At 44.5% G+C, this 13,147-nt stretch overlaps 1 protein-coding gene across 2 annotated transcripts in view; it reads left to right on the top strand.

Moving 5' to 3' along the window:
* SMAP1 (small ArfGAP 1) overlaps positions 1-13,147 on the top strand; it is a 1,420,305-nt gene that overhangs the window by 633,429 nt on the left and 773,729 nt on the right. For both annotated transcript variants that reach the window (XM_069606218.1, XM_069606219.1), the window contains one exon: positions 12,434-12,514. In XM_069606218.1, coding sequence (XP_069462319.1) covers positions 12,434-12,514 — 81 coding nt within the window. The remainder of the gene's footprint in view (positions 1-12,433; positions 12,515-13,147) is intronic.

The following is a 13,147-nucleotide window of genomic DNA, read 5'->3' on the forward strand; positions in this document are numbered from 1 at the left end:
GAAGGGTAAGAACTTGGTTATTCTTTTGAAATTTAGTTTTGGTGGAAAGAAACCTGGGGAAGGGAGACATTTCCTGGAACTGAACATTATCCATTTGAAGCTTTTATTGGATGTATCCCTTTTTGTTGAACTTTTTGTGCACTTTCCAAGCCAAAGATTATACCCTTAACACCTTAGAGTTACTTTTAGAATGAGAGGGCTAGGATAGGAATTCAGACACAGGACATCTTTACTTTGGATATCTTGGCACGGGACAGACCCCTAGTTTTGGTTGAGGTAATGAAATACCTCCTAGATTAGGGACAGCGAGGCATTGTCCAACCCTCCCCCGACGTTATTATTTAATAAAGGTGTATACCAATCACAATGAGTCCTCTGTGTCCACGTCTTATTCCTGGTTGCTCACAAGAGGTACACTTCACAAATGTGCATGCCAACTATTGACTTTGTCAGCATTCTGTTCTCTCTCAAGCAGAACTGGAAATCTACAAAAAATTACTGAACCTTTTCAGAATGCATTATGGGGTTAAAGTGTTTAGTGGAAACCGAAAAGCTTGATGTGTTTAGAAAATACATTTCTTTATTTCTATGCTGCATGCACAAGATAAGAGATTGCCTAAGAACCGCGTTTATCTGAAAACCTAGTCCAGTTTTTTGCATTAAAAAAAAACAACAATTACCTTGCAGTGTTTTAATGAACACATAGTGTCCAGTTTGCTATTTGCCCCCTCAACCTAACCACGGAAGTCGCATGTAGACAATCCTCCCAGCTTGGTTGGCATGAGATGCCCACTATGATTCACAGGCCACCTCAATGCTACCAATGGGGTGGGAGAGGGTTAGGAAGAGCTTGTGGATAGGAAGAGGGATGAATGGGTCAACTCAATGATCCAGGCTACTGTACTCAACCATAGAACCTGTTCACCCAACCTGAATCTAACTCAGCTACTGACACTGATACACATGTGACCCTATCAGTGGCCCCACACTTACCATTAAATCATGCCTAATCACTCTTACCAATGTTTCATACACGCCTATAAATTTGCACACTTCCCAAACACTTTAGTCCAACCAGCACATTACCCCACCAATGGTATCCTCCTTTTCTTGTACATATCCACATTACATTAACAGCTCTGTTCATAACTGATAGCCATGAGTTCTCAAATCAAGCCAACACATTCATTGGTTGTCTTGTTTCATGCCCCCTCTCACGAATTGCCCAGCCCAACACATTTTCTCACAATTGATTCCTGCACCATATATCACATGCACAATACTTTGGCCAAACTCTAGTTTCTCTAGATTGCACAGTCCAATAATATCCCTTTAGTTTTCCTCCTTTAACTCCAGGGAGAAAGTGCAGTCTCTTTAGTGCCCCTCTTTTATACAGAGAGAAAATAGGAACATGGCACTGTTCCTTCCTGACACACTGCAACAAAAGCCAAAGGATAGTTGTAACACTGCTGTTTTAGCAACAGGCATTAACAAAACTCAAACACCACTATGTGAAATTTTCAACACTTATCTGTGGCCTCAGCCGGCGCACGAGCTCAGAGGTAAATGCTGGCGTGCCTTTCACTTTGTTGCCCGCAAAGTTGTTCTGCCTGCACGAGATGTTGTAGCTTGCGGCTGCGCCCCGTATCACTGCTGCAGCCTGGGGCTCCAGAAATGCAAACACTACTGCCGCCCGGGTTCCAACATTTCCTGACCACTCACCGCCGCAGCAAAGGAAGGGGGGGGGGGAACTAGGTGCACACCTTCAATTAACTATGTTTTTCAGTTCTTTAAAGACCCAGACGAGCAGGATTTAAGATTCGAGGTGCACGGGAGGAAATAAGGCCTTGGCACAAAAGCCCAATATACACACGAAGAGAAAGAAAACGATCCAATTATGGATTCCTCCCGTTCCATGCACACTACCAAGGGACCACCAAAGAGGTGGTAAGGAGTAGTAATGTAATGATTCCGGCGTATTCAATAACGTGTAATCAATCGAGTGGTACATAAGCCATTGAAAGCATTACATGCACACAAAATTTGTAAAAGTACACAGTTGTTTTTAATTATAGACCGCATCCTATGAAGAGATGAACAAAACACACATTTGTTATAGACAGTGTTGATGGCTTTACGCGTTTCAAGGGGTAACCCTCTTCATCAGAAGCCTAAACTGAATTTACTGGTAGTTGAAAATTATTGGAAACAAAGCAGAAGCAAAAGAAAGAAAAATAAATACTTTCCATTAGACAAATAAACATAATACATGTCAGAAGTCAAGCGGTTCAACAATGTATATTCTAACATGGGTACATACTTTCAGGTTAGAAACAGTCTCTATTGAAAATGAAAGAAGAATGCACACGTGGTGCTGGCTTGCTTCTGTGTTCTCCAGGCATGCAGGCTTTCCTGTGTGAATGTCAAGCACCTGGGAAAGCACGCCGCCTGGCTTTATTGTGCACCACGCCTGCCCGACAGTCTTCTGGGCATTGTAGTACCGTGCCGGTGTTGTAGTTTCCCGGCACGGGCTACTCTTCGCCCCCTAATCCTGACACCTAGCAACATGTGTGCACTATTATTAAAACATTTCAGATAGCTTAAAGAATTTAAAAACATATCCCCTTTAGAGTATGTTTATATTATCAAAATAAACACACTGTCCATATATAACCTGTATGGCCCCTCTTACTTATTTTGCAAAGATAAGTGGAGCCATCAAAGCACAGAGGAAGGACGATTTGAATCCCTTGCAGGGGGATTTTAAATGTTTTACCTGTTATATTTGTTTTGATCCATGGGTCTGGTTTGCTTTTATGCGGCTCTTAGTTGACTACACATAGAAGTCATGGACTTTGAAGAGGTTTCAAACCTTTCCACCTAATGGGTTATCCAGAGGTTAGTATATATAATCTCACTAGTCACCTGGCGTGCCAATCCAAAACATTTTTTTTTTGTTAAAATGTTTTATTAATTTATTCAAACCAAACAACAATACAAACCAAACACGCAGTGCATATATCAACAGTTCAATTGTTCATTGCTTAATTTTTGGTCACTGCTCCCCTCATCCCACCCCCCCTTACGAGCCTATTTATTCCACACACACTGTATCTGCCTCACGTGGTGGGGTCTCACTTTCTGTGGATTCTGTCAGATCTTGTGTTATTCCAAACAATTCCGCTATTAATGATTTCCATGCCATCAGGGTTCCCGCCTCCTCCTCTCCCCCTGCATTGCTTGCCTCTTGCCATACCATGGTTTCTACCTCCGTCCATTTCTGCAACTCTTTCCACCACACCTCCACCCGTGGCCTGTGACATGTCGTCCATCCCATGGCAATCCTTCTTTTTGCGAGCACATATGCTAGATCTTTCAATTTACTAACATGCTTAAGTTTCTGCGATCTGGGGAACCCTCCCAGCAAGCAGGCCCAGGCTGTATCTATGATGATCATGACCCCCTTTTCCGCTAGTTTCTGTGCTACTTCACCCCAGAAACGCTCAATTACTGGGCATGACCAAAACATGTGTACCATGTCAGCCTTTTCTTCGTCACATTTGGGGCATGCCTGTCATCCAGCATTTTCAAACCTAGATATCCTCGGAGGTGTCATATATGCCCTATGCCTAATATACAGTTGTATCTGTTTTAGTCTTGCATTCCTTGACACCTTCTTGTGGTACCACAGGGCACGTTCCCACATCCCATTGTTAGGCAGAAACCTGTGCAGTTCCCTCTGGGACCACTGCAAAAGATTTAAGACTACAGGTGGTTGGCAGTAAACCCAATTGGTAGCAGTCTGTACCACCCAGATTTACCTGGTAGCTGTGGCTGAGCAGTCAGACTTCTCTCAAGAAGAGTTAGGCAGTATACAGAGTATTCACAATAGGTCAAAAGAACACAGTAGAATAAGCAAACGCTGACCAGAGCTTGGTGTAAAAGAGATATAATTATTTATTTAAAACACATCTAGTTAAACACACTGGCACTAATATCAAGCAGTTCAAAAACACGGTCACTAAAAGATATACACTCCCTTCAACGATTATTAGACAAGTCTTAAGTAAAGGAACACTTATTTTCAGACAGCGGTGAGCGCTTAACGAAGATGGTACTCTAATCAATCGGTTAAAAAGGGAGAGAAAGGCAGAGCAAAGATAGAAACAGATCCCAACATTTTCGGAAGAACACAGTAGGAGAAGAAGGCACGTTAAAACCGTAAAGTCAAAGTTAACAAGGCCGGACACACTTTAAGAGGCTCCGGTCGAAATGTGTCCAAGGTCACACGGTTAAAAGTGCCCAAAAGTCTCGCAATAGTTTCAGAAGGAGTTGGATCAACAGAAAGGGACCAGTTAGATGGTCAAGGCGGCCAGCCCAGTCCAGAAGGTTAAGGGATTATTGTTACCTTGTAGCAATATTTAGAAAGGGAGGCCTGGCGAACACGGTACCTTAAAATGGTGAGAACGCTCCAGCGGGGGCAGTTGTTCCTGGCAGCGGGTGCAAGTCGGTGCTTCGTCTGGGGGAAGAGAGGATCTCGTCGGGGAGGAAAGCAGGGGTCCGTTGCACTGCCAGGTAAGAAACCAGCCGCGGAGTTCTTGATTAAAAGGAGCGGTCCTTTTATTCGCGGTCCAGTGGTAAGTGGCTATCCGGTTGCTGGGGTGCTTGGCACGGGCAATTCGACCACAAAACGTCCTGGATGCGAGAAAAGAAGGTAAACTGGTTGTGCCCACCAGTCAGGGGAAGAAGACTCTCGAGCAGGGAGATCTCCTCTGTCGTTGGGAAGTGGTGAGTCGGTTCAGCAGGGCTCCACCGGTGGTGTCGTCGTAGCAGGTCGGCTCAGCTTCTCGCTCGTTGGATTTTCAGGTCCTGTGGCGACTTCTAAAGTTCCAGTCCCAAAAGCCCTGCTTTTATGCAGCACACCCCCATTCACTCAGCCTAGCTGTCAATCAAACATGCTAAGTGGTGAGCCAGCCGGCTCACCACTTGGGCCAATCACACAAGAGTGCGACTTGAGTTACCAAGGTACCTCAGTCCAGGGTGCCTAAATCCCCTCCCTCACTCCCTGTGGTACCCAGACAGAGTGGCACCACTTTTGGAGGCTTCTGTGGAAAAGCCTGCTAAAAATTGGAACAAAGGGCTCGACCTTTGGTTTGGAGTAACAGAGGCGAACACAAACGCCATTTTGAAACCGAATTCTGGCAGAAAATACCAACCAGTGAATTAATATTAAATAAATAAACCGGCGGTATGTTAGCGGCTATGTTAAAAAGTATTAGCCTCGAACAATGGGAAAATCTCATAGAGATATATTCGTGGTTGAATATAAAAAGTAGTATCCACTGCCACCAGCCAAAACTCGACGAGGGGGGACGGGACAGTGCCCCCTCGAATAACAGACCCAGGGGCAATCGAATTGCCCCTACCAGTACGTCCACAATATGATGGTTTGTACTGGTTCTGTTAGTAATTTGGGACTAGTAAAGCCAATGGTGACTTTACATGCCCTGGGAGACAGTAGTCAGTCCGAGGGTATGGAGTGTATGGTGGGGGGTCACTATGACACCCCGGTGTTACTGCACGGAGGGTGCTGTGTAACACACCTAAAAAAAACATATGAGATCCTATGGAGTAAAAGACCCCATAGCCCATGAAACACATTAACATTCAAAGGAACACCACAATCATGTCCAAGAATGGGAGAAAAAGAGTCTCACTCTTGGCAGGAGAAAAAAAGCTGCTGGGGGACTCACTAGGTTAGGGGGAATTCTCTGTTTAGGCTGAATTTCCTAACACCCATCCTCTATCAGGGCTCCTACTTCCGCTTCCCAGTCAATTGTGTTAATTCCTTCCCGACCTTAGACATCATCATCTCGTACAGTCTAGAGATCTCATGCCCCCCCTCCATTATGTCACATATTGTATCTATGATAGAATCTGGTTCTTCTTCCAGTACTGTTTCGGGACATGTTTTCCTAATTCTCTGCACCATTCTGTGATATGTGATATACTGGCCCGTGTGTAACCCCGTTTCCTCCCCCAGCACTTCAAAGTCTATAATAGTCCTCTCTCACCAGATATCTCCTATCGTTACCAACCCCACTGATTCCCAATGGTTCCTAATTATCATCCTTAGCTGCTGATCTCCCCCTGCCAGTGCAGCTAGCGGTACCAGCGGGGAGCATGGGAATGGATTCTCCATCCTTCGGCATGCCCGGCGCCACATCTTCCACCCAAGCATCATCATCCTAGGGCGCTCTTTCATTTCTGTCTTGGGCAGCCAGATCATCTCTCTTAAATAAAATGGGGCACAATCATGTCCAAACAACCTGGTTTCGGGGGTCACTTCATCTGAGAGCCATTTGGCAATATATTGCAGCTGGCTCGCTACATAATAAACCTCATTACTAGGCAGTTTTATCCCCCCTTTTTCATAAAAGTTCTGCAGCTTCCATAGTGCCACCCTATTCCAGGTACCATGCCACAGGAAATCCCTACACATGCTGTTCAGTTTAGTGAAAAACCTCTTGGGTATCAGGTATGGAATATTCCCAAAATAATGCAGGAGCCTAGGTAGGACCACTATCTTCAGCATTGCGCCTCGTCCCATCATTGCTAGGGGCAACTTCACCCAGAATTTCATACACTTTTCGGTTTTCACAATGGCTACCTCGGTATTGTGTCTATGTTCCTCGTCAACCGTACGGTACACATCTATCCCAAGGTACCGAAAAGTACTAACCGCCCATGGTATTTGTAACACCGGTAACCATCCCACAGGGGTTCCCTTATAACTGCCTAACGGGAAAATACTAGATTTTTGAGGATTCACCGCTATCCCAGACAGCCCTGCATATCTCTCCATCACCTCCAGGATGTACTGGAGGTTTTCCTCCGGGTGCCTCAAGTACAACAACAAGTCATCCGCATATGAGGAGATCAAGTGTTGTTCCCCTCCCACCTCGATACCTAAAGTATCGTATTGTTGTCTAAGGTATATTGCTAGGGGCTCCAGGGCTAGTATATAGAGCATTGGGGACCATCAGCACCCCTGTCTGGTGCCTCTACTGAGTTGCCATCTTTCGGATATCACTGATCCTGTTCTAACTGTAGCCAGCGGTTCACTATATAGCATCTTTGCCCACCTTATGTATCCAGGCCCCATTCCGTAACCCGCCAGGGCTGCCAGCAGCCACGGCCACTTGACTGAATCAAAACCCTTTACCGCGTCCAAGGACACACTCGCCATTTCGCCCTCGTTCTTACTTCCCCATTCAACAACCCGTTGGAGTCGTTTATGATTATGAGTTATATTTCAATTCGGGACATAGCCCGTCTGGTTGGGGTGTATAAGTTTGGCAATAACTCTCTGCAATCTGTTTGCCAAGACAGCCGTCAGTATCTTGCTGTCTTGGTTCAACATCGATAAAGGTCTGTAAGAGCCACAGCTATGCCCAGGCTTGTTGGGTTTGGGAAGCGGTATTATAATCGCTTCTCTAAGTGACTCTGGGATCCGTCCCACCTCAAACGCCTCATTTAACATTTCTAACATTGGAGGGAGCACCTCCTCCCTATATACTTTATAAAATTCGCTTGGGAACCCGTCCGCCCCCGGAGTCTTACTAGTAGGCAGCTGCCTCACCACTTCTTCTAACTCCTCCAAAGTAATCGGTGCATCCAGCTCCTCTCTTTCCTCAACACTTATCATAGGCAGTCCTATGTCTTCCAGTATTTCCGTTATCTCCCCATGACTACTTCCCTCCTCATCCCCATATAGCAACTTATAATAATCTGCGAACTCCTGGTTAACTCCCTCTTTGGTGTCCACTAAACTACCATCTTCTTTATCGTTCTGATCGTGGGTCTGGGAGTTTCGCTCTTGTATAAGCATGCCAAAAGCCTTCCTGTTTTATCCCCTCCCGCATGCTGTCTCTCTATATATTTCTTTATAGTTGAGGTTGCACAGTCTTTCCCAATGTTCCGCACATTTCTGTTGCAGTTTAAGTATCAGCTCCATGTCTTCACCTCCTCCCTTTAATGCCTTTTCTAGTTCCCTTTCTGTTCCTTGTAGGTCAGCCAGAACCCCACCTTGCAGGCCTTTTGATTTTGCTATGGCTACCCCTCGCATCACTACCCTGAAGGCTTCCCATAATGTGCTCACTGAGTCAACGCTACCCGTATTCATCTCAATGTAGTTTGTAATCTCCTTCCTTATAAACCTCCCTAAAAACGGGATCCTTAAGCGCCTCTGCATGGAGGCGCCATGTCGGAATCCTTGCTCTCGGGTGGCAGTATTGCCACCCGAGAACCAGGGGCGAGTGGTCCGAGAGGAACCTCGCTTTATATTCTGCCTGAGTAATCTCTGCTATTACCTCCGACGTAGCAAAGACATAGTCCAGCCTCGTATGTAACTGCTGCGGGGCGGAGTAGTGCGAGTATTGCCTTTCTTGGGGGTGTTTCGTTCTCCACACATCTGCCAGACCAAAGTCGTCTAGCAGTGTCTGCAGTGCTTTAGCCGCTGGGGCGGGTCTATCAATCTTGCCATCTGATCTATCTACCCCGGGGTTTAATACACAGTTAAAATCCCCACCCCAGATCACCGCACTACCCATGCACATGCTAAGGTTGGTGCACGGAGTTCTGAAATACGCTGCCGTATTCTGATTGGGGGCATATGTATTTACAATGCTTATCTCCTTATTCTCCACTAATCCCCGCAATATGACCATCCTCCCATCCGTTTCCGCCACTTCCTGCAGCAGTTGAAACGGGACATGCAGCGCCACCCAGATGAGTACTCCTCTAGCATAAGCAGAGTATGTCGGGCCCACCACAACCCCTTTCCATTTCTTCACAACCATCTCCATCTTTTCCCGTGTCAGGCGAGTCTCCTGCAACAGTGCAATGTCTATCTTTTGCCTGTGCAGGTACAACATGACCTTGTTCCTATTTAGATAACTGTTAAGTCCCCTGACATTCCACGTGATTATTTTAAGACCCCCCATGGCCCATTAGAGTTCCCCTTCCCCTCCCACCCGTGCAGTCCAGATCCCACTTCCGTCTCAATCTATCTAGGCTCGTTCCCCAAATCAAACTTCCTACAACTACAAACACTCTAAGCACCCCTTCCCCTCTTCCTCCCGCCTCCCTTCCCTTCCCCAAGAACACCCTCCCCAACTGTTGCCCAGCTCCATCCCTGGATCTCAGTCACCCCCGCATCTAGCCCTTTCTGGTGAAACCCGTACTCGCGGCTCAGCAGGGTGAGGCCGCCCTATTGGCTGCCATATTACTAATTCTCGGCGGTAGGTAACCACAATCCTGTTGCTCCTATTTGTTTAAAGTTGCTGGCAATCCAAAACATCATAACTGTGAGCATGATTTGAAGTTTTACTGGGCCACAATGTATCTTTTTTTAGATATAATGTGCCACAGACAAAATGTACTGTATTAAGGCGCGAGCATTGTAAATCGTCTGTTACAGAAATTGAAACTCAAGAGTTAACAAAAGAGCTAGGTCTTTAATGGCATTACGGAATGCCAATAGATTATCTATAAAATTGATTTATAGGGGAAGTGCATTCCAAAGTTGAGGGGTTCTGACTGAAAACCTCTGACCCCTCTATATGGAAAATTGGATTTCTGAATTACGAGAACATCCTGATCTTCTGATTTGATCTTTTGAGTGGTCTCATTGGTCTAGATCGTTGGATTTTCTTTTCAAGGTAGGAGAGGGTGAGGCCATGCAGACATTTGAAAGTAGGGTATGAGATTATAGCTCTTACAGGAAGCCAATGCAAAGATCTAGATATAGTAACAGTGTCACTTTGGAAAAGCTGAAATATCAACTGAATCGCTGAATTTTTAACTTTTGGTAGATGTTCAATTTGATAACGTGGGATACCCAGATATAACTCATTGCAGTAGTTGATCTTAGAAGTGATTAAAGATCCAACCATCATAGGAAGGAGTTCTGGATCCATGAAATCAGAAGCTCTTCTAAGTAAGCGTAATATGTAAAAAGATTATTTCACTAACTGATCTATTTGGGCATCCATAATAAGGTTGTTTTCCAATAAACACCTAAGTTCATGATTTTATTAGCAACATTCCTAGGTAAGTGGACTAGCATTGGGAGAAGACATTTTTTCCGTATCTTCAAGTTTGTCTTTTATTATTATTTTTATCGTTATGGTATTTATTGATCGTGGACCCAGCACTCGAGAAGCAACAGAGCGCTTTACAGAGGTATACAACAGTACATGTGCTTAACAGAGCACTTTTCAGAGGTAAAAACAGAAAAGATATACCACATGGGGTGGGATACAGAAGGGCACAGAGGAGGGGTACAGCTGTACATGGTGGCGGAGAGGAGAGGGGCGGGCGGCATCTAGCAAGTCAGGTTGCACGTGGGGCGATGTGATGGCCTAGGTGTTGAGGAGGAGAGACTCTTTGACAAGCTGTGTCTTGAGTTCTTTTCTGAATTTTAGTAGTGAGGGGCGAATCTGATGCCGACGGGGAGGAGTCTTAGGGTGTAGGCATAAGGGGCTTGTTTTCTGGTCCTTTACTTTTTGCAGCTGCAGATGTCAAGTCAGATTATGTCCTGGCATCTAGTGCTGCACTGTCTGCCGGAAATGCTGAGTTTCTTTGTGCGGTAGCTGGGTGACTGCCTTATAGATGATGCAGCAAGACTTGAAGGGGATTTGTGAGTGCAGTGGGAGCCAGTGAAGGTCGATGAGGGCCGAGGTGAGATGTGGTCATATCTGTGTAGACCTTTGATGAGTCATGCGGCCGCGTGTAGGACACTTCGAAGGGCCACAAGGGAGGAAGATGGGAGGCCTTGGAGTATGGCATTGCCCAATACATGTGGATTAGGACCAGTGCTTGAATGTTGTAGGTAAAGCTGTCCGGAGTGACGAACAGCTCGACTTTCCGTAGGAGGGAGAGCTGATGCCAAGCTGTCTGTTTTCTTAGCTACATGTATCTTGAAAGAAAGGTGTTTGTCGATGAGGAATCTGAGGGACTTGGCAGAGGAGGTGAGCTCTGGTGTGGAGCCCTCAAGGTTAATGGTAGATAGCCAGGTCTGTATGTCTGGGTATTCAGAGTTGTTGGTGTGGAGTAGGAATTTGGTCTTAGAGGGGTTGAGCTTCAAGTATGCACTGGACATACAAGGCTGGATCAGCGAGAGGCAGGTTTTGAACCTGTGGATGACCTTGATGGGGTCATTCTTGAGGTATAGCTGTGTGTCCTCAGCGTATTGGTGGATGTGGATGTTGTGTGTGGCTAGGAGGACTCCCATAAGGAGAAGCTCCATCTTGTTTGGATTTAATTGAAGAGCATTCTCAAGCATCCAAGATTCCACTTCATCAAGACATTTAATTAAATTGTCAGTGGTCAAAATAGGGTCGACCAATTACTAGACTTGGCTATTGTCTGCACAAGGGTGGTATTCAAGATTATATTTAATACAAATACCATAGAGTGGTTTGACACATATATTAAAAAGAAGAGGGGATTGTGGTAATGCTTGATGTATCTCGCATGTTAGAGACAGGACCCGGAACAGAAAAGGTAGCAATTTACCTGTTGTGTCCTTTCGTCAAGGAAGGATAGGAACCGTTTCGATGTATGGCTGTAAATATAAGCACCTTCCTCCAAACATTGAATTAAAATGTCATTATTAATGGTGCTAATTGCGGCTGAAAGGCCAAGCATGACTAACAAGGTCATGCCACCTTTCTCTGGATGAAAGAGGATGTTGTCCCAGATAGTAACGAAGACAGTCTCTATGCCGTGTTTAGGGTCAAAGCCAGATTGCAAACTACTGGAGTTAAGAGGAAGCCATCTGTTCCAAAATCTTAAAGAGCAAAGGAAGCCCTGCCACCATTCGATAATTATTTAGGATTTGCTGGGTAGGGATGAACTTTAGTAAATTATTTAACAAACAAAGTTATCACATCTGAAATAGCATCTGCACTTATCTTAGTTTGTAGCGCAGGTAGAGAATACAAATTGTGCACCTTGGTTTTGAATTGGAAAGCTGGGACATTTCCAGAATTGGGCATATGGATTAGGGATATGATTAAATGAGTGGCGGCAGAGAATGATTATCACAAGATAAGTTTACTATTGATACAGAGCCTAATAATGTAATATATTAATGTATCCCCAACACAATGCTTCCTTGACAAATGTTGGGATGATATTGCAATGCTGAACAATCTGTGGCTCTCCAGGTGTTTTGGCCTACAACTTCTATTATCTAGTTCAGTCAGTGGTGGGGGCTACGGGAGAATCGTAGATCAAAGCATCTGTAGAGATACAGTAGCATTACTATGGTCTAGGGCATGCCAAATGCGTGTTTTTATCTGAATTGAAATTGGAAAATAGATTTTTGTGACACATTTTAAAATATGTGCAAACTTTATTTGTACAGAAAGAAAAGGAAAAGAAAAAAGAAGAGAAAAAAAGGGACAAAGAAATTGAAAAGCCTGTCAGACCACTGCCTACTGAAAAGGTACACCTTTTATTTTCTCGGAATCTAAATGGCTAACTCGAATGTTTTTCAGCTAATTAAGTTTTGACACACCGCAAATAACCTGCTGCACATTTTATTGTAATACCATAATGGTTAAAGTGTCTTCACACTTGTTTTCTTGAAGTGCATTTGATGTTATCATCTATGAGCACCTTGTACTCTAAATTAGAAATGTTTCTAATTTACTAGAATGGGAAATATATAAATGAAAAGAAAGTGGAGCCCACCTTTGATAAGGTGACGACGTTCACAAATCATCCTTTGAGCAAAACATGTAAACTGTGTTATAGCTGTGAGTTCACATGTCACAATTTTATATTTTATATTGACTAAGGAGTGGGGTAGAAAGTTGTTTGCGTTCTTAGATCCTTGCTTTCGTTATGCACTACCATTTTGCACCATGTGAAACATGTGCACATGTCTTTTCTTTTGCTATACTCATATGTGATTATCAAAGCCTTTGGACACAGTTGATTTACAAGGTTGCAAAGGTTAAGAGCTTCCTGTTGGAAAAAGTTGAAAAATGCTGGCATTGTACTCGAGTAACTTAATACAGTGCTGTGTTTTAAGAAATGTTATTTGTTCTGTACAATGTAAAAAACCATTGTAGGG

Source organism: Ambystoma mexicanum, chromosome 4p (assembly GCF_040938575.1).
Source record: "Ambystoma mexicanum isolate Mex_15411 chromosome 4p, UKY_AmexF1_1, whole genome shotgun sequence".
Lineage (NCBI taxonomy): Eukaryota > Metazoa > Chordata > Amphibia > Caudata > Ambystomatidae > Ambystoma > Ambystoma mexicanum.